This window comes from Miscanthus floridulus, chromosome 1 (genome assembly GCF_019320115.1).
Source record: "Miscanthus floridulus cultivar M001 chromosome 1, ASM1932011v1, whole genome shotgun sequence".
Taxonomy (NCBI): Eukaryota; Viridiplantae; Streptophyta; class Magnoliopsida; order Poales; family Poaceae; genus Miscanthus; species Miscanthus floridulus.
Genome location: NC_089580.1, coordinates 92561981 through 92584425, shown reverse-complemented (window position 1 = coordinate 92584425; position 22445 = coordinate 92561981). Strand labels below are relative to the sequence as shown.

The window sequence follows — 22445 nt, the reverse complement described above, 5'->3', positions numbered from 1 at the left end:
TTTGCGTGTGGTTCAGTTCAGTTCAGTTTTTATATACAAGGTAAGGGAGACAAAAAAAAATGCCATGTCTCAAGAACAAGGCCGTTAATCAGAAAATCGAGAGTTTATTAATTGGCAGTTCATGGCAATACGGACATTGGGCGTCATCCACGAAAGAAATCGCTACACACTAGATGCCTTCTTTTGAACCTTATTTGTCCGGATGTCATGGCTGAAAGTACTGATGACTGATTTGTTGTGAGAGAAAAATACTGTTCGTTGACTGAAAAAGTACGGCTTATTATAAGCCAAGCGAACATGACGATTATTGTCACACCATCTTCTAGAAAGATGTTTTAAATTTGGGTTAAATTTCTTATTTATTTTAGGTATTTTGGTGCCATTTTGTAAATAGGAAAGGTCCAACTTACTGCCATTAAGTTTAGCTTTGTTCACGTTACTCTAGAATTATTAGTATCTTTTAAATTAATTTATTTATTCACTCTCTCCAACAACTTGCTTCACCAGGAGCTAGATAAGGCACTCCCTCTATTCCAAATTAAATGAACTTTATAAGTTATTTCAGTTCGATCCGTAGAGTACTAATATTTATGACAACAAATTAGCTAGCATAAATAGATATGCAATAACATGCATATTTTCATGATGTTGGTGTCATAGATATTACTATTCATTCCTATAAAATTAGTCATAGTTTGACTTGCAGGATGATTTATAGGAATTGATTTACTTTGAAATAGAAAAAACGACTCATCTCTTTTAGAGGTGTTCTCGCGGAACCACCGTGTCAAGCTTCTCTCTTTTCCAGTGGGCCGAGGATGTGCTCAAAGTGATGAGAAACATCATAAAAAAAATTATATATATAGCAAAGAAAATATCATCATAGTACAATACCTATCCACAGAGCGGAGCCACGCATAAAACCATCAAGACACAGAGCGGAGCCCACAGCCCAGCAACCCCACCCACGGCAACCAACCAGAACCAGCACGTCCGATTTCCTAAACATAGCGGCGCGCCATTCAGGCAGCGCAGCAATCAGCCTCCCAAACCATCACGTGTTGGTCGAGGCAGAAACAGGTGAGGACCCAAAACCACGGTTTCACACGGCACGCACCGCGCGATTCCGTCGTTCCCACTCCCCCCACCCGTCTATATAAAAATCTCCTCCCGAAACCATCCGTCACATACAACTCCTCCGTCCCAATTCCCAGGCCCAGCGCGACAGGATCAAGAAGCAGCAAAAGCTCTCGCCTAATTACACAGCGCGAAGCAAAGAAACCCAAGATAATGGCAACGGCGGGGAGCGTCCAGGGCCACGGCGCCCGGTTCGCGGCGGCGTGCGACGTGCTGAGCCGGTACGTGAAAGCGGCATCAGCGGTGGCGACGACGACGGTGGAGCAGCCGCGGCCAGCGGCGGCGGGCACGGTAGTAGCGGTACTCCCTCTGATGCCCGGCGCGGACCTATCCACCACGCAAGAGGAGGAGCCCGAGCCCCGAGGAGGCGGATCAGGCGCCGAGCGCGAGCAGCTGACCATCTCGTACGGCGGCCGGGTGGTGGTGCTCGACGACGTCCCCGCGGACAAGGCCGCCGCGCTGCTCCGGCTCGCGGCCGCCGCGCAACAAGGCGCCGCGCCACGGGTGCTGCGAAATGATGACCTGCTGCCCATGGCGAGGAAGGCGTCGCTGCGGCAGTTCATGGAGAAGCGCAAGGGCCGGGTCGCCAAGCGCGGTTCGCCATACAGCCGTCCGGCGGATGCCGCCGCCGCCGCGGCGGCGTCGTCGTTCCCGGACCATCTAGCTCTCACGCTCTGATACAGCCTGTTATTACTACTACTACTATAGGTGTTCGTAGCGTACTGTATGTAAGTGTAGGAAGAGTCGATTGTACAGAGGAAAAACTCTACTAGTATCTAAGAGCATCTCAAGAGTTTTTTATTTTTTCCTCCTAAAAACGTGTAGTTTTACAACTTCTGAAAAGATATTAGGAGAGAAAAAACATCTCCAAGAGTTTCTAATAAATAACTTTTTTTTTTGTCGCGGGAGTGCACAGGGGGCACGCCGAACCCTTTCTCACGCCGCGACCTCCCTGCCGCCGCCGTAACTCGCTAGCTCCTAGCCGGCCATCTAGTAGGAGCAGCAGCTGGCCATCAGCAGAGCAGCAGAGCACAGTACCATGCAGGCAAGGAGTACCATAGCACCATGCAGGCAAGTAGTCCAATGCAACAAAAAAAAAACAAAAAAAAATGCTGCCTGCCGGCCACCAAGACAAGCTACGAAGGCCCTGGTAGGATGATACGGTTCAAGGAATTTGGATGGTTTGAAGGAATTTTAGAGAAATTTATGAGAGAAAAATACTGTTTCGGATGAAAAAAGAAACGGATCAAGCCAGATTTAAGGGCACACAAACGGGGCCGAAGAAACCAAATTCACATAACACAGGCAGAGAGGCAGGCGGCCAGGACGTGGCACAGAGACACAGCACGCGGCCTGGGCATCTCACAGAGAAACAGCACGCGGCCAATCCCGGCGGCGGCGACGGCCAATCCTGGAGGCGGCGGCGTGGATAAGACCAACGAACGGCAAAATACCATAACAGAGCAGTAGATCGATGGAGTTTTTACCTCTTCCTTGGTGGGCGACGGTGAAGATCCTCTGCGCTCAATGAAGAACAATGGCACGACGACGAAAACCGCGGCAAAGGAAGGGCGCGGGAAGAAAGAAAACGTCGCGACCTTTGCGTCACGGAGATACGCGTGAGTCTGCGGCGTGTAAAGTTACGCGGATGAGGGGGATTTTTCTTGACTCCTAAAATATTAGGAGATTGTATTAAGGGTTGTTGGAGATAAATTTTTTCACATCTTTCTACAAACCAAGGATTAGGAAGAGGTTTAGGGTTACAATTTCTTACGAAAGAAGAATCCCTCGCACATGTGACACGCCTGAAACTCTGTCGGAGCTTCCCGCTGCACATGCACCGTACCGGCCGCTTCTTCCGGCTTACCGTTGGATTTACTTTGGCGCGGCGGTGCGCGGTCGGGCTGGCGGAGGTCAATCGATCGTGTGCCCCGCGGGCCGGCACATCGCGTGAGACAGCAGCACGCACGCATCCTCCTTCCATTCCTCCCTCCGTCGGCCTAAGTTCGCACGTGCAGGCTTGCGGGTCGCCTTCGTCTTTTTCCAATCCAAACAAAAATCGGCAACGAAACCGTCAAACCGGTGAACTTTTTCTGTGGGGGTGTGTGGTCAGCCCGAGTTCAACTGGGTTGTGTAATTGTGTTGCTTTGCTAGTCGAGTAGTCCGCCTCTTTTCCACGCAGTTGTTTTAATTTACTCGTCTTCTTCTACGTACTATAGTTAGCTAGTGCCTCCGATCGATTTCAAACAGAGTATATAAAGACACGTTCCTTCCATCATTCAATTCAAAAAAGCCACGCTCCTTTACCACGAACAACAAAAGAAAAATGAACACGCCTTTATGAAAAAGAAAATGCGAAACGTATGTCACGTCAAGTATGCAAGCATTCGAAATTTATACTAACTTGTAGTTCCATGTTTAGTAAATTTCTAGCTCCAAAAGATTCATGAATTTCTCAAAACTGAGTCTAATAACTCTTTGGGCTAGAGGTACGACAATGGTCCAAGGCATGCATCAATATGAATCATTTATGTACTTAAACATCTTTAATTTGGCTTTGAAACTACATATATATCTACCATAAAACTTTGAGTTAGAGTTGTGCTAACCAAGCATATTCCTAAATGAACCAAGCTATAGGAAAAGGTAGGGGAAACTAGACTTGTTTTTCTTTTTGACTCATTGTGATGGAAAAAAAAACTCTGAGCCAGGGGCTTTGAAAGACGATGTCTTATTTCAAGGTACTCCGTCTATTCCAAAAAGAATATAGATCTCACTTCACGAGGAGTCAAAAAAAAATTATGTTTGACTAAGTTTATAGAAGACATTGTCTACACTCTCCAATTACATTTATTATAAAAAATATATTATCTAATGATACTTATTATGCATTATAAACATTAATACTTTTTATATGTATTTAGTCTAAATAAAGAATATTTAACACATCGAGAAGCGAGAGTGGTGGGAGTACAATGAATAAATTTCATAGTATCAAAATTCGAAACCACGTGCTTTTTTAGGGGCTGCTTGGTTCCAGCCGAGATATGCCACGCCAAATTGTGGCGGAGGCGGAAAAAACCTGCGCCACACTTGTGGCGAGAATCACTACTGCATTAAAAGTTGTGGGAGCCTAAGGTTAATAATCAACCAAACACTGTCCCGTATGGGCATGGCTGCCTAGGGGCATATACAACCCACATACATGTGTTCGTCTCTAAGCGTCTCGAATCTATCATACAGACAGGTATAAAGACAGGTCATACAACCCACAGACAGGGGGTCGGTTTCTAAACTGTTTAATGTTTTGCATGTAGTTAGAATCAACTATAAATAAATTTTTGTATACCATTACGTGGCTATTTGATAGAAAATGTATCAAAGATAAATAAGAGCAATATGGTTATAATTTTTTTTAAAAACCATCAATATAATAATTATATTTCATATAGATGCAACGTCTTTTATCTAATTTCCTTTGTTTCCATAGCGTTGCCATATGTGCTCGATTAGATCCTTCTTGAGTTTCCTATGTGTTGGCCGAGCTTTGATAGTGGAAGACAGATCCTTCTTGAGTTTTCAGAATACAAATACATGTATCATAGAGTAGTATACCAGCATTGTTTCTCTGCATAGAAAGACACCACCATCAGTCCATCACAACCCGTGCCTGAATCAGAAGACAGATACGGGGTTCGCACATGTGAGATAGCTTGGCTGCCGCGCCCGGGACCGAGACGGCGTGGTCAAAGAGCATGCCGGAGCGGGACGCGGTGCCGTCGCCGCCAATGCCCAGTGCAGGGATCCTCCGATCCTCCGTGCGGCAGCAGCTGGAGGTCGTCCGCATCCGCCCCCAACGCGAAGCCGCTACGCGATCGAGGGAGCGGCCGAGCGGGCCGCCGCCGATCCACTTTTGCGTGGACTGCCGCCGCCGCCGCTGCTGCCGATGACGTGCCTTTGCGCGGACATCTCGAGCACTGTCGCTGAAGAATATTTTGGCGCGACGGCTCCCTCCCGCCCGCGCGAGCGCCCCGGATCTACGCTCCGTCGAGTCGGGAAGATGGCATCGTATAACGCTGCTCGGGTCGTCTTCTCAGCATCGGAGCACGGGCAGCCTCCGTCGCCTCGCTAGGCGACGCTGGCTCCGTCTCCAGGCTTCGACAGGGGATTTTTGTAAAAACGGCAACGAAGGGACGGAGTCAAGAGACCCATTGTACGTGCCCTAACCTGCTGCTGTGGCGAGGCGAGGTGAGGCCCAGAAGCAAACAACCCCTTAGCTTATATTGGCTTGTTTTTTTTTTGGCCAAAATTTTATATTGGCTTCTGCCCGCTTGGCAAGAGTGATGTATGGCAAGTACTCCCTCCGTCCCAAAATATCTGTCGCTTTCATTTCTCGAGAAACAACTTTGATAAAAATATATATTAAAAATATTAATATTTATGGTACATAATTAGTATCATTGGAAAGATATTTGAATCTAGTTTTTTAATAAATTTATTTAAAGATACAAATGTTGTACGTATTTTCTATAAATCGAGTCAAACTTGTGGCACGAAAACCGAAAACGACAGATAATATAGGACGGATGGAGTATATGTAATTGTACGGTGCGGCTGCGGCACGACGTATGTGATGATGATTGTGATTTGTGAGGTACCTCTGTGATAATCTGCCTGCAACTGCAAATGTCCGACGGTCCCAGCACGGGGACCACGGCCAGTCGGCCAAGTCGTCCACTGCACCACTTGTGCATGCCGCTGTCCACCGGCTGGTAGTTTTATACTTTTATTTATGCTGCTCCCACCGCAACTTTCACGTGTTTTTCGTGCCGACGACCCACCGCGCCGCGCGCGCGGTTTCACACCCATGTCCCCGACGATTCCTCGCTTCCAGTCCCACCTATAAAATCGAGCTCCCAACCCAAAAGCCCAAGCCAAACCAAAGAATTCCTCCTCACGAAACCGGGAAGCAAAGCAAGGTCCCAACTCCCAACCCAAGGCAGCGGCAGGCAGCAGCTCATCACCGGTGATGGCGGCAGCAGCTTTAACTCCAGTAGGCACGGGCGGCGCCGCTGCGGCGACAAGCCGGTTCGCGGCGGCGTGCGGGGCGCTCAGCCAGTACGTGAAGGCGGCCGAAGCCGAGAGGAAGCACGCGCACGCGAGGCCGGCAGCCGTGCCAGTGCGCCCCCTCCTGCTGATGCCGGGCGCCGACGTCTCCGACGCCTGCAGCCCCGACGACGGCCTGGACCACCTGGCTCAAGCGGCGCCGGCGCCGGCGCAGATGATGACCATCGTGTACGGAGGGCGCGTGCTGGTGCTCGACGACGTCCCGGTGGACAAGGCGGCGGGCCTGCTTCTCCTCGCTGCCGGCGGCGCAGCAGCAGCGCAAGAAGGTGCAGCAACAGAGGCGACCGCCGGTGCCAAGCGCGGCGGCGGGCAGGTCTCCGCCTCTGCGGCCGCCGACGACCTGCTGCCAGTCGCGAGGACGGCGTCGCTGCAGCGGTTCATGGAGAAGCGCAAGGTCCGGGTCGCCGCGCGCGCGGAGCCGTATCGGCGACCGGACGCCAGCGACGCCTGCCCTGACCACCTCAAGCTCGCGCTCTGATTCCTGTTGGTGCCCAATTTCTAATTCGTTGATAGAGTACTTTTCGGAAAAGAAAAAAAATCGTAGAGTAGGATTACAGGAAGAGTGGGATGTACAGAGAAACTAGGCCTTGTTTAGATCACCTCCAAATTCCAAGTTTTTTCACTCTCTTTCCATCACATCAATTTTTAGCTGCTTGCATAGAGTATTAAATGTAGGTAAAAAAAATAATTAATTACACAGTTTAGTTGGAAATCACGAGATGAATCTTTTGAGCCTAGTTGATCCACGATTGGATAATATTTGCTAAATAAAACGAAAGTGATACTATTTATCAGGTTGAAAAAACTTTCAATCTAAACAAGGCCCTAGTAAACATGGGCGTACTGAATGAAAGCCAGATTTGAGCAAACTTGAATTCCTTAATTGTACACAGTTGCAGATCCATGTCGCATAGAGTCCTTAGCACTGATCTGACAGGTTGTTCCCCAAGCTCCTCCCGACATGCCAGTTTAATTTTTGTAAGACTGTCTCCAGGACCAAAAATATAAGATATATTCGTCTTTTAGATAACGTTACAGGCAAAAAGTTTAATAACTATTTTTAGTCTTCTCCAATAATAAGACCCAAAAGACAACTCTTTCAACAAATGGATCTCCAGGAGAGAGGATACTCAAATTTAGGTTATACCTCTCTCGGGACCTAAAATAGGTTTTTCATATAAGTACTATATTGGAGGCTATAGGTATTGTGTTGAAGACTTATTTTAGGTTTCGCAATGGATCTCCCACTGAAGATAGCCTATTGGCCCTGTTCGCTTCTCTTATAATCCGTATTTTTTACAATATTTTTCTCTCACAACCTTGTTCGCTTCTCTTATAATCCGTATTTTTTACAATATTTTTCTTTCACAACAAATCAGCCCCAATGATATTTCGGTTTGTTTTTTCAACATTAGCAACGGGACCCATCACTGGATGGAGTCGAAGAATAGGCGAATACTCCCTCCGTCCCATATTATCTGTTGTTTCTGGTTTCCATGCCACAAGTTTGACTCGATTTGTAGAAAATACGTATAATATTTGTATCTCCAAATAAATTTATTAAAAACTAGATTCAAAGATCTTTTCAATGATATAAATTATGTATCATAAATATTAATATTTTTGTAATATATATTTTATCAAAATTGTTTCTCGAGAAGCGAAAACGACAGATATTTTAGGACGGAGATAGGACATAATAACGTAGGTTAGTAGGCGTACTAGCTAGCTGTAGCTGGAATCATCTCACGCAATCATGCACGTGCCAGCGGGTCTAGAACGAGTTGAGGAACGAACCTTACGATGGGTGCGTCGGCGGCGCCCGGTTCAAGACGGCACGCGGCGCACTGAGCAGTGCATTGAGAATTTTTTTTATTTTAATACTTTTTGAAAATTAATTTTAAATCATGTTCGTTTTTTTAAAAAAAACTAACATTTTTTGTCGCGCCTATTGCTCTGACGTGGCTAAATGTCTATGCCGCGCTATGTATGGTGGCAGACAGCGGGTTGATGTGGCGGCGATCGGAGTCGTAGATCGGTGACGTGGCAGGGCTCTGCCGCGCCACCGATCTTGGCGCGGCACTGCCACGCCCTGATCCGTGGTGCGGCAGAGCCGAATAAAACCCTCGCCGCGTCCCGCGTCCGCCAGTGGCCGAGCAGCCGCCGTTACCTGAGCAGCGCAACAAGGCCGCCGCACCCGCATCCGGCTGCGCCAGCCCGCCGCCGAGCACGCCGGCCGCCGTGGATGCGTCCGCCCACGCCAGCCAGCCAACCAACCAGCCGCATCCGCCCGCGCCAGCCAGTCCGCCGTCGAGCACAGCACGGCCGCCGCGCCTGCACGCCGGCGCGCCACCCCCTCCGGCCACGAACGGCGGCTGCCCACCGAGGCCTGCGCCCGAGCCTTCGGGCCTGGTCTAGCGTGCTGCAGCGAGGTACTCCCTTAATATAGTTAGTATAGTTAATAAAATTAGTAAAATTATTAAAGTATAGTTAGTATAGTTAGTAAAATTAGTTAGTTTAGTTAGTATAGGTAATATAGTAAGCTAGTATAGGTAGTAAAGTTAGGTAGTTTATTTAGTACAGTTATTGAGTTTATGTGGGGGTATGGCCCCCAAGACATGGGCCACACCATCGGAGGTGGCCCGGCCCATAAGATCAAGGCGTGCACGGCGCTGCTCGACGTGCACCGCAAGACATTGTATAGTATCAAATATGATACTTTACTTGTAACCCTGCCCCTCCAGAATATATAAGGAGAGGCATGGGTACTCTACTCGACATCATGTATTCAATACAATACACCAAAAACATAGGACGTAGGATATTACGTCGATCAGACGGTCTAAACCTGTCTAAATCGCTGTCTCTGCGCCTTATGTCACCATCTGGTTCCTGATTACGCGCACCCCCACCGACAAATCTACCATCGCGGGATACCCCTCGGTGGACTGCCGAGCATATTCTGTCCACAGTTGGCGCGTCAGGTAGAGGTGTGTGCTTGATCCATTGTGAGCCAGATGGACCTCAAATCAACAACGTATTCTCGTCGTCAATCTCGTGGAGATCCATGCCGGTCCACGACGATGATTCATCGCTGCTACCCCAGCCCCTGCGACAGCAGATCCGATCTCGTAACCACCTCCGATGTCATCTTCACCGACAACTCACCGCCCGCCAGGTGCTCGCCGTCAACGCCGACCAGATAACACCATACGTCGTCGACCAGACGCTCCGTCTAAAGCTAAGTCACGCTTTAATATTATTTTAAATATTCTCCAATCTCCGTATATCGCCATAATGTTTCTCCGAACTGTTTTCTCCATATTTGCTCTCCAAACAATTTTTCAAACCCTCGAACAGTCCCGTTGATGCTCGGACGTCTCCAGAGACGACTCTGTCTCTGGCTCCTCCCTACACGTGCTACGGGCTCCGCGCTCTGCGTTATGGGTGGTCGGCAGCGGCTCCTTGGTCACGCTTGTTCCTCCTACATGTGCACGGGCTCCGCGCTCGACGTTATGGACTATGGGCTAGCTAGGGCTGGAGACTCGGCTACACACTAACTGTTCGGGCGGTTTATATTAAACATAAATATATTTTTACTCCAATTGATCGCCGAACTGCATACGTCGTTTCATCACCATTGCTGATTTTTCTTCAGAGTTTATTTATTTGTACATCATGTACTACCCGTTCTACATGTTTGTATTGCAGGATCATCGTCCAGGTGATCGGACCATCTGGTGCTCGGACTTTTTCACCGATCAACTGGTTGGCCCGCTTGGTTCATGGACTCCGTCGCCGACCAGTTGATCGGACTGTTCGCCGGTCGTTTCTACTCAATGTTCACTTCGTCGCCGACCAGTCGACCAGACTGTTCGTCGCTCGTGCTTCATCGCCAGCGACGCCGGTTACTCCTCGGCCCTCGGATTCTTCGTGCTCGAGGACTAAGTGGGCACACTTCACCGCACGAACGTCATCAGCTACGTCGGTGCTCAGACCTCGCCGCCTACGCTGGGCACTCCTCGGTGCTCGGACCTCGTCGCCTACGCCAAGGACTCCTCGGTGCTCGGACATCGCCGCCTATGCCAAGGACTCCTCGGTGCTCGGACATCGCCGCCTACACCGGGGACTCCTCGGTGCTCGGACCTCGCCGCCTACGCTGGGGACTCCTCACTCCTCGGTGCTCGGACCTCGCCACCTACGCTGGGGACTCCTCGCTCCTCGGTGCTCAGACATCGCCAGCGACGCCGGAGACTCCTCGCTCCTCGGTGCTCGGTCATCGCCAGCGACGCCGGGGAATCCTAGCTCCTCGGTGCTCGGACATCGCCAGCGACGCCGGAGACTCCTCGCTCCTCGATGCTCGGTCATCGTCAGCGACGCCGAGGACTCCTCGCTCCTCGATGCTCGGTCATCGCCAGCGACGCCGGGGACTCCTCGCTCCTCGGTGCTCGGTCATCGCCGTCGACGCTGGGGACTCCTCGCTGCTCGGTCATCGCCAGCGACGCCAGGGACTCCTCGCTCCTCGGTGCTCGAACATCACCGCCTACGCCGAGGACTCCTCGCTCCTCGGTGCTCGGTCATCGCCAACGACGCCGGGGACTCCTCGCTCCTCGGTGCTCGATCATCGCCAGCGACGTCGGGGACTCCTCGCTCCTCGGTGCTCTGTCATCGCCAGCGACGCCAGGGACTCCTCGCTCCTCGATGCTCGGACATCGCCGCCTATGTCGGGGACTCCTCGCTCCTCGCTCCTCGGTGCTCGGGTCGCCGCCACGTCAACTCGCTGCCGCGCCACCATGCATGGCGCGGCATAGGCATTTGGCCACGTCAGGACAATAGGCGCGGCCAAAAGTGTTAGTTAAAAAAACCGACCGTGTTAGATTTAAAATTAGTTTCAAAAAGTGTTAAAATTAAAAAAAAATCTGCATCGACGACCACCGCCTGGTTCGCGTCGGCGTGCGGCGAGCTAAGCCTGTACTATACGTCAAGCCGGGCGTAGTTGCGAAACGTCTTGGTGTCGATCATGATACACACCGGCCTGTTAAAATTTTCAAGTGCGCAACATGCTGACTTTTTTTGTTTTGAGGCCAACCACATGCTCAAGCAATTCTGGTTTGCTGCTCATAGTGCTTTCGTGCGACAAGTTAAGCGTGTGCCTGGAATTGGCCGGCACGTCTCGTGGCGGACTGCCCTTAATGTTCTCCCCACCCGGTCCTGTTATCTAGACGTGCTGGCAGATGGTCGATATTTGGTTCCCAGCCGTTGGCAACCATGCCATGCTGTGGCGGTGCCGCACCTCATGGCGGAGAAATCATGCACCTAAGGTTCGGCAGAAAAATAAACTACATGTGGCTACCATAAGTTTGTAACAAACCAAACAACACCTTTAGTTTCCGTTGCTTCCATCGGTTGTGGCGTGCCGTGTTGCGGCTTACAACAAAAAAACGCATTAACTCTTTTTTTATAGGGATGAACATTGACCTAACCTTTTTATAAAGAAAACAAATTATGTTAATAAAAAGAAAAACAAAACCCCTGTTTCAATCCGGTGGCTGGGTGGTCACCAAATTAACCCAAAAATAAAATATTGTTATTATTTCAAATTTATAAATAGAAATAGGTAAATGTCTATGTTAAAAAAAAACTAATGCCACGATAAATAGATATCAAAGCAAAGAGAGCAAAAAACTCAACGAACTCTGCTACCGCCACGTCGTCCGCCTGGGCAACTCAGGCGGCTCCATTCTGTGGCACAGCAAGCCTTCCTCAAGGAGCGCTCTTTATCGTCGCTTTTGTGGGAGGCCGGCGAGGCTGCTGGGAAGGCGACAAGGCCTACAAGGCAGGTGATAGTGTTTTCTTTAGCGAATCGAAGGCTTCGTGGAGGTAGGCCGATGGATTGGCTCTGTCATACTTGGCCGGATCCAAGGCTGTCATCATTAGATTTGTCTATTGCGTTCTCGAAAATCCTTAGATCTTGCCGGTGCAGCCTGGGGGCGGCAGCGGTGGCGTGGGCTTGCTATCTACAGGAGGTAGCGGTGTGGCTGCGCCCCGCCGCGGTGTGGCTAGAGGTGTCAGTCCAGGGATGGACTCTACGCGGTTGGTAGTGTCGGCGCGGTGATCGACGGCCTACGATGTTCATCTGGCGCAGCCACAGCCCACCTCCATCCACGAGGTCGGCGATGTCACAACCTATCTCGTATACATTGCTGTGCGAAGCTAGGGCGGTAGGCTCGATCGTGGGTGGTGCGACGCACATGCAAATGCCACTGTGGACGCTGTGCAGACATGGTGGCCTAGGTGCATCGATGTTATTGCAGGTGGCACGACAGCTGGGCACGAATGCGGGCGACATGTAAACATGGCGACCGGGCACCTCGACGGTGTGGTTTTGGTGGTGTCGGGTTCATAAACCCGGGTCCTTCATGGACCGGCTTTTTAACAAAGGTTCAGCCCAGCAGATGACGTTGCAAACAACGCGTAACTCCTGGCCCGGCCGAAAAAACCTAAAGACAGGCCAAAATGATGATCCAATCTTCGACCGGAAGGCCTGGCCAAGAAGGAACGACGCCCGCTTCCGACTCTGGCCCGCCTCTCTGACCAGAAGGTCTCGTTTCCGACTCTAGCCCGCCTCTCCAACTGGAAGACCTGGCCAAACAACGCTTCTGACTTCAACCTGTGTCTCCGACCGGGGATACACCGAACATCTGCTTACATCTCTTCTCCGACTGGCGCAGTCGGAGCCGACTGGGACCGATCGACCGGAGACGCCCGCTCGGTAAGAACCAGGTAACGGGCGGAGCAGGTAAAACAGGACACTCAAGTCAACCGTAATACCAAGGATCGTACCATGTACACCTGCAGGATAGTACCAACATGACATGTCAGAAGAGTGCCCTGCTACCTTCCAGGCATGTCAGAACCCAAGCAGTGTTACGGGCGTTGATATTTGCCCTACAGTGTTGTGGGCGCCCGCCAACTCCCATACCAGATGAATAGGGTAAAACCCCTTACATGCCTCTGGGCATCAACAGTGTAGCAGGCACCGACATCTGCCATACCAAAAGAAGACGACGCAACCTCCCACATGCATCTGACATTAACAGTGTTATGGACGTCTACAATCATCTTGTACCCGATGGCGTGGGCAACAAGACTTAGCATACGTACACACACTCTCTCTCTCTCTCTCTTATAAGGCCATCCCCTTCATCTATAAATGGGGATGCGCTTTCTCCCAAAGGGAGAATCAGTCCACAACAACTCAAACAGCACACAAGATCCGAATGACTAAGGATCCAAACAAACAATAAACATTCGAACACTTAGCACATAGCGGAGCTCCCATCACTATTGGCCCTTCATACCAGAGTCCGACTGGACCTCTTGCACCCCCCATCTTTCTCTCTTCCGTTTGTAACCCCATAGCAAACTTCGAGCACCTAGGCTCAGGAATAAAGTCATCGACCGACTCAAACTAGACGCATGGCACGTTGCCTGAACCAGTATAAACCATGTGTCATTGAGTGTTAGGCCACATCTGATCATAGGATATGACAAAACTACAAATATTTACGTGTTGGTCACTTTCTGCACCGACAGTTGGCGCCATCCGTGGGGAGGACATTGTACATTCATGCTTTTTGGTCATCGGATGGCCCATCTTTTCGCCATCTCCGCCATGGCAGGCTCAAGCGATACAACTCGCTTTGGCTCACTAGAGTTCCCCGCACTCCAACCTATTGGGATGTGGGGGCCTCCCGTCTTCAAGCCATCCTAGACCTTCCTCTTCGGAAGCCTAGACTTCATCGCCGACCGACTCGGCGCACTTCACCTCCGTGAGGAGCCACCCATCCTCGTGCCCATCGGAGGGGCGCCCTCCATAAGCGCTAGGACACCCGATGACTTCAACGACGAGGCGCATGCGCTTCATTCTGAGCAAACGCTCTGCTCAAACCCTGCTGTGAGTAATGTACATGCTATTATTTACTCGCTATTTACTATCTTCTACCGATTATCTGGGGGAACCACATTGTCCGCACCGCAACCAGCGTATGACCGGTTCCCCTACGGTCTCGTGTCCCCTGTGGATGCATATGCTTAGGGGCTCCAAAGCACGCTAGCGCCGCCTCCTCTCACATCCGAATTCATGGGAATGGCGAGCTATGCTCCCACCACTTTCCACGAACTCCTAGATGATGAGGTTGAGAGTGACGGCTCCAGCATCAGCGATGTGGCACCTAGCCGCCGTCCATCCCAAGAGTGTGCTATGGCGGATGCTCCGAGATAGCCGCTGGTGGTAGCGGAGTCCTTGCAGTCTCACACCCCTTCGAACCCTCGTGCGGGGGCCCTCACGCTCGCACGAGAGCATGGCGAGGAACTACGACAACGGTGGCAGAACCAATCACCACCTATGCCAGCGCGCTCGGCGCACCACGCTCCGCCCCATGCGTGTAACCCAGTTAGCGACGCTCGAGGTCATGCCCGCTAGGTCTAGTGCAACATCATGGATGGGGGGAACGATCCCCCATAGTTTTCTCGGGCTAGCCAGAACATCACCGCCGCTGCAATGCTTCTACGCGGCCTTCCCGAGCTGAACAACCCCTAGGAATAGGCAATCCACCAAAACCTCTGGGCCCTAATGGAAACCACCGCCATTCAATAGGCGGAGAGCTCTGCATCATGACACCAGCTCACAGCCTCTCTCCCCACCAGGGGAGTGGGGACACACTAGACGAATCGCTCCATCCGCTCACTGCTACAGTCACCGAGCATGGCACAAGAGGCCATAGCTGTGCCTCGGCCTGACCTGGCGCCCGCTCCGCACCGACCTCTTGTGCGTGAGTGGCTCAGGCCGAACCAAGACGCTCATAGCATCATCAGCAACCAGCATCGATCTTGGCATGATGATGATGTCCATCAGGCAGCCATGAGGGCAGGTGACACAGACCTCGGCCGGACCATCATGGGGAACGATGAAACGCACCCTAGGCGTGGTCGCCGGCCAGACGACTGGAGTCCCAGCCCGGATGGCCCGGGACCATGGGCCTTTGGCCAACGCATATAGAAAGCGTTGTTCCTACAGCGCTTTCGACCGCCCACCAACATCGCTAAGTACACCGGGGAGATGAACCCCGGTATATGGCTCAAAGATTTCCAGCTCACCTACCGAGCCGAAGGAGTGGATGATGACCATTTCATCATTCAGTACCTCCCCATCTACATAGGGGAACATGTTCGAGCGTGGCTCGAATTCCTCCCGCACGACAGCATCCACGATTGGGCGGACCTCAAGAGGGTCTTCATCGGGAACTTCCAGGGGATGTATGTCCGCCCTAGGAACTCCTAGGACCTCAAGAGCTACCAGCATGAGTGCAACGAGTCCCTGTGGAATTACATCCGTAGGTTCTCGAAGCGGTGCAACTCCCTTCCTGATGTCATTGACGCGGACGTCATCAGCGCATTCCTCTTCGGGACAACCTGTGAGTCCCTGATCCACAAGCTTGGCTGCCTGAAGCTCCATACCACCCGCGACCTGCTCGATGTCGCCATGAACCATGCCTCCGGTGAGGAGGCAGTCGGAGCGGTCTTCAATGGAGGCCGGGACAAGGGCAAGGCCAAGCGTGAGGATTAGGACGAGGGCCCCTCCACGCAGAGGGGCAAAAAGAACAAGAAAGATCGACGCTGACCGGCCAACTCAGCGTTGGTCGCCACTGTTGACCACACGAGCAAGCAGCCCCTGCAGGGCCTCCCTGACCACTTCAATGAGCTCATGGAGAGCCCATGCACCAACCATGCCTACCCCATCAAACACCTCTATAAGGTCTGCGAGCTCCTCAAGCGCTTTCTGCGATAGGCTGACGGCCGAAGGAAGGAAAAGGCAAGGAGGCAGCAGCCAAGATAGAGGGCGTGGTGGGCAAGGATTCGGATGACTGAAGGTCCCTATATGGCGACCGAGGTGATCCGACCGGGCGCCTACCGACTGAAGGACGACAACGGTGACGTTCTCACCAACACTTGAAACATCGAACAGTTACGTCGTTTCTTCCCTTAAAAATTCAGTCTTACCGTCTTTTCACTTAATGTTTGCTCCTATAAAGCACCCCGGCCCAAACACTTTCGGCCCGGGTCGCTCAGGGGCTCCACGAGGGTGCGATGCCACCTCTATTTTTTACTATCATATGATAAATACATTTTTCCCAAACGAAATGGTAGTCCATTCCTTTAATTACATTACATAACTTTGCTTTAAATATTCCGACCGATCGCACCCCGCCTCTACCTACGGTTACGAGCAGCTGAGCCTCACGGGCCACGCCCAAGCTCTTAAGGTTACAGCCTATGGGACGAACGGGCAGGTGCGAAAAAGAAGGAATAAAAAATAAAGTTATGCTAAGGTAAAAATAAGGAATGGACGGGACAAGCTTCCTCGAACAAAGTAATTCCATCACAAAAGCAAAACTGATTGTATTCATTAATATGCTAAATGTTTACATAGGGGGTTCCCCTATGACATTATCTTTTACATTTGCTAAAGATTTCTACTCTAAAAACTTCTATTGCGGCTCCCCGGCGGCATCGGCTACCGGCTCGACCGGTGAAGGTAGGGCCTGCTCACTCTCCGGCTAGACGATGTTTGGCTCGGTCAGAGGTGGGGTGACATTCACCTCTGACCTAGGCTCCACTCCACCTATGGGCTAGGCGATGTCCTCCTAGCACATGCCTTCGGCCGCATTCACACGGTGTGCATCCATCACCCACTATGCGAAGACTTGCTCGGCCACCAACTATGCGCATGGCAGCAAGCTCTCCCCAAGCGAGTGGATGTCCTTCGTGCTCTAGCCGTCGGCATACCCGCTATAGATGGCGGCGAAGTCTAGGTCTGGATGGTGCGTCACCACCGAGGTCAGCACACCCGACGTCTTGTAGAATATCCCATCGATGATGAGGGCCCAAACTTCATTCGGAACCTCCGCTAGCCGGATGGTGGGAGCGTTGGTACTTGGCGTCGACCCGAAGACCTCCAAGACTACAAGCTAGGCAACATTACGTATCTGGTCAAGTTCCCCCTCGAGAGCATGTCGCTCTTCAAGGGACTTGGCCAGCGCCTCTGCATTCTAGCCAATCGTCGCCTTGGCCGTCTCCAGGTCCCGCTCCAACAAATCCACCTTTTCGCCTAGCTCTAAAAGAAGGATGACAAGCTCAAAAGCAGGCTAAAGGAAAAAACCAAGACACCAAAAGCAGAAAGGGTACGTATCGAGGCGGGTGTTCTCGAGGATGGAGAGTCCCACCTCCCGCCGAGTCACCTACTCGCACAACCGGGAGTTTAACTCCTCAGTCCCAAGCACCCGCCCCAGAGTGCAAGCACTTCCTGGTGGGCCTCTGACCGGGCCTTCCGCTCCGACTTTAGGGCCTGCCGCTCCATCTCTAGGGTCTCTAGGGAACTTTGGAGCACCACGTCGGTCTCCGACAAGGACTTCTACAGCGCCACCTCAGTCTCCACCTAGCAGACCTTCGCCGCCTCAAGCCCCCGCTCGGCAGCGGTCGCCCGCTCCGCCATGAGCCTCTCCGTCACTCATGCCCCGGTCACCTTCACTGCCCGGTATTAGGACTCACGGTGGGCAGACTCCAGCTCGCGCTCAAGCTCGGCGACTCGGGTGTGCTCCATCCGGAGGAAACGAGACTTACGGCTCAACATCTCCTCCAGACCTATAGAACAAGAAGCAAGCATGCTGAGGTAACCAACAAAAGACCAAGGAGTCAAGGACAAACGTAGAAAACTCACCTCTATGACATGGGGCAGGTCGACCGAGACCGCCCGCTGGATGGACTTGACCCGCTCTAGGGCCTCCTCTAGCGTCACCCTGGTTTGGGCGAGATCGGACTCCATCGCAAGTCCTCTCCCCCAAGCATGTCCTAGAGCTGACACTCCTGCTCATCCCGAAGGATGAATCGAACCTTCCTTGGGTCCTTAGGGTAGGGCCACACTAGGTTGGTGGCCCCCAGCCTGTTGGAAGGCCTAGCCGACAACCAAACCACCGCCAGCTCCTACGATGGTGTCGGTGGCTCCACCTCATCACCTGCTTTGCCGTCAGAGGGGATCTCCACCACCTTAATTTCATGGGCCACCGATAGACATTCTAGCTCCGGCCCGACTGCATCTCCCATCGGCACCTCCAACTTCGACCGGGAGGGTGAGCCATGTGGCCCTTCGCCCGACGAGGCAGGGAGCCTGGTCTCCCTCTCCTCTTCCGCCATAGCCGGTGGTGGAGGGGCCACAAGGGTCACCTCTGACACAGCCTCCGCCGCCACCGGGATTGCCACCATCACCTCCGTCGATGCCGCCGTACTAGAGACCGGCTAGGAAGGCACCGCCCCCGGGGGGGAAGGACACACCACCACCACCCTGCTCTCCCCATCGCTCACCATAGCACACTGCAGGGTTGGCCTCCAATCCTCCCGCACAGAAGTTGGGGCGATGCTCAGCCCCGTCAGCCTCCGATCGCTATCAAAAAAAGTACAGGTCAGTCGCACTCCAAAAAACTCAATAGCGAGATCGAAAAGAAACAAAGAAGGCATACCAGGACGAAAGCGGTAGTGCTCTGAAGCCCTGACTCGACGGCAATGAGCCCGCCGGGCGGGGACTGCTCCCAAGCCACGACCCATGCCCCCTCACTTCAACCGGGAGGGAGTCGACCCGACCAGCTCCCGCTCAGCCCGCGCGTCGCCACGACCATCGGCTCGAGGCACACCGACCGAAGCAGCCAGCGGGGCGTCCCTTGGTTGCAGGTCGCATGCCGACGCCAGCCCCGAAGATGCACGGGTATGAGCCTGCTCCTCTGACCGTCTGGCTTGCTCCGCCGCGCCCAGAGCAGGTGGCGACAAGGCTAGCGACGCCTCCAAAGGGCACAATGGCCGCGTTTGCTTTGCCTCCCGTTCGCTGACGGCATCCGCGCTCGTGGCACGCTTCCTCGGTGTGGGAATGTCACCATGCCTCTCTGCCTCCCGCTCACCGCCAGCGGACACGGTCGTAGGCTCGCAACGCGCCGCCAAAGTCGCAACCTCCTAGGTCTCCCTCCTCCTAGGAGGAGATCACATTGTCACCGACCTCCAAGGGGTCCTCTGACTCGAGCTCCGCCTCGACATCACTCCGATTCTCCCTAGCTTACACACGTCAAGTAATATCCTGCTCCTTCTGGTACTTCCTCCGAGCCTCCTCAGCTCCCTTCTTCTTCTTGGCATCCGCCTCCTCCTTTAGGGCGGCTTGCCAAGCCACGCCGTCTAGCCCCTTCGGAAGGTGCGGGCGGGACTTGTAAACTCCAAGTCCCTACGAAATGAATGACTCAAAATCAAGATACAAGAGAGCAAAAAGGGAAAAGAACATGGAAGTAAAGAGAGGGGAGCATACCAGATTGGACTACTTTGTGGTGTTGAGAGCTTTGGGCTTTCATCAAGGGTCTCTTTAGGCCTCAGCTGCAGCACCCGGTCAAGATGACTCCATACCTTGTCATTCGCTAGCTCCTCCGGCGATGCACGATCAGGGTCCATCGGGCCGCTGTACATCCACATTGGCCGTGTCCTCTCCGCCAGCGGAGCAACTCAACGGCGGAAGAAGATGTGGAACACCTGCACCCCGTCAAGGCCGTGCCGCACTAGCTTCTGGAGCTCTGCCTTGATAAACTCTATCTTCTTCTTCTACCGGCTGGCAGGGCTCCACGACCAGTTCTCCTGCCTCTTCGGCCTCCTGCCAGTAAAACACAGGAACAACGCCTCCATTGGGTTCCCGATGTAGAACTATTCCCCGTGCCACCCTCAATTGGAATCATAGGGGTGTACGAGGGGAACGAGCCTGACGCACTCGGTTTTTTCTGTAGCACGAAGCCCCCCACTGGCATGACCCTGAGCGGCTTCCCCTCCGACAATGCTTGCCCAGAGAACATCCACCAGAAGAAATCCACGTGTGGCTCCATCCTAAGGAATGCCTCGCACACAGTGAGGAATCCGACGATGTGCAGCACCCCAGTAGGATTGAGGTGCTGCAGCTCTAGGCCCACTCATTGAGGAGCCCATGTAGGAACCAGTGCACGGGGTATCCTAACACGTGCTCATGGAAGGCGAGGAAGGAGACAACCTCACCATCCCGAGGTCATAGGAAATCCTCCCCTGTAGGAGCCCTCAAGTGTGCCACCTCCTTTGGCGGTAGAACCCCCTTCTCAGCGAAGGCGGCCAACACCGACTCCCTCACTATAGATGACCTCTAGCTCAACATTGTGCTCTAGATTCGCAAATAGATCTATGAGTTTTCTCCTCTCCCTTGCACTCCCCTTTTCTCTCCTAGGAACCGCCACGGCACTCAAATGCTTTTGGCGAGAAGGAAGAAGGAGAAGAGGCAGCAGATGAGGAATAGGCGAAGGAATGGAACGGAAGCCCTCTCCCTTCCCCTACTTAAAGAAGGAGGCACAACATTTGGGAAAGGTGCAGCGATTGGGGAAAGGCGAAACGATGGGGCAAAAAACCCTCTCCCTTCCTCCATTCAATGCAGATGGGATACGACGGGACGCGCCATGACCGATGAGACGCACCCTGCCTGATGGAGCGATGCCTGGTCAGATGGGACGTGGCCTAGGTATGCCCACCACTACCGCACGCTAGGCGCAAGAAAATAAGGCGCAACTACGCGCAGACGGCCCTTCGCCTTCCCAGGCGGGACTTGGAAAGGCCCAAACTATGGGATCTCCGCCTAGGAGAGACCAATGGGCTTCTTGAGTTGATCGAATAGCTCAGGCAAACGATGAGAGACAGGTAAGGAGTAGAGGGATGCCCCATGTGGGCCATGCCGACTCCATCACGAACGACGAGCGTGGATCCCGGTCGGACATTTCTGATTAGAGCTCCTCAAACCCCGTCACTCGAGTCATCAAGGTAACATTACCGACCCCCACTATTTCTTTATATGATTCATTCATTCATCTGCTATCATTCATACATTCATACAACACATTCATTCATTCCATACATCCGGAGCATTGCATATGCAGTTAAATTCATCACAACGCTCTATGTTGCGTCATGAGGCGATAGTTGCCTCATTCAACATGAGCAACGACCGACCGGGGTTCGAAGGCTGGCCCACGAAGGCCTCGAGGCTACCTCACATCAAATAGAGCTATGGGAGAAAACGTAGATGAGCCCCGAGCGGCCATCGCCCAGTCTGCCCCGAAGCAGACAGGGTCATCTCAACCTTCTCCTTCGATCCTAACCTCTAGCCATGCCCACAGAATCTCCATCATGGGGAGGCCAGTGGGCCACTTGGGTCGGTCTTCGAAATGACCTAGGTATCTATCGGGTTGCGGGTTAAGGAGCAGTGGAGTGCCACAAGAGGGCTATGCCGACCCCATCACGAACGATGGACCTAGACTTCACTCGAACATGCCCATTAGCGAGCTCGCCGAGCGTGTCACTCGAGCCATCAAGGCAAGCGACGTTAGCTCAGCCCCTCCGGTTGCGAGAAACCACGGACGGGGTAACGCATGAAACTCAACCGACCCCTACCAAGCCCAACGGGGCTCAGGGGCTCAAGACGCCCAACGCCTCGGCTGCGTCCGATGCCAGGATCCATGAGTCCATCTCGCCTGATCCCAAAACTGCCTTGGCTGCGCCCGACGCTAGGATCTGCGAGTCCCTCTCATCCGATCCCTAAACTACCTTGGCTACGCCCGACGCCAAGATCCATGAGTCTGTCTCATCTGATCCCTAAACTGCCTCAGCAACGCCGAACGCTAGGATCCATGAGTCCCTCTCATCCGATCCCTAAACTACCTCAGTTGTGCCCGACGCTAGGATCCACGAGTCCCTCTCGTCTGATCCCTAAACTGCCTCGGCAGCGCCCGACGCTAGGATCCACGAGTCCCTCTTGTCCGCTCATCAAATTGCCTCGGCTGCGCCCGACACTAGGATCTACGAGTCTATCTTGTCTGATCCCTAAACTGCCTCGGCTGCGCCTAACGCCAGGATCTACGAGTCCGTCTCGCCCGATCCCTCTAGTCCGATCCCTAAACTGCCTCAACAGTGCCCGGCGCCAGGATCCATGAGTCTGTCTCATCCGATCCCTAAACTGCCTTGGCAGCGCCTGATGCCAGGATCCGCGAGTCCGTCTCGTTCGATCCCTAAACTGCCTCGGCTACGCC

The 22445-nt window shown here is 52.7% G+C and overlaps 2 protein-coding genes across 2 annotated transcripts; both read left to right on the top strand.

Annotated features, from left to right (window-relative positions):
- Positions 1-1206: 1206 nt before the first annotated feature.
- On the top strand, positions 1207-2048 carry LOC136489666 (protein TIFY 11e-like). Its single transcript, XM_066486242.1, has one exon. The coding sequence runs from the start codon at positions 1291-1293 to the stop codon at positions 1813-1815; it is 525 nt and encodes a 174-aa protein (XP_066342339.1). The 5' UTR covers positions 1207-1290; the 3' UTR covers positions 1816-2048.
- Positions 2049-6074: 4026 nt separating this feature from the next.
- LOC136489658 (protein TIFY 11e-like) lies at positions 6075-6886 on the top strand. The gene has a single exon (XM_066486237.1). The coding sequence runs from the start codon at positions 6167-6169 to the stop codon at positions 6740-6742; it is 576 nt and encodes a 191-aa protein (XP_066342334.1). The 5' UTR covers positions 6075-6166; the 3' UTR covers positions 6743-6886.
- Positions 6887-22445: the final 15559 nt, after the last annotated feature.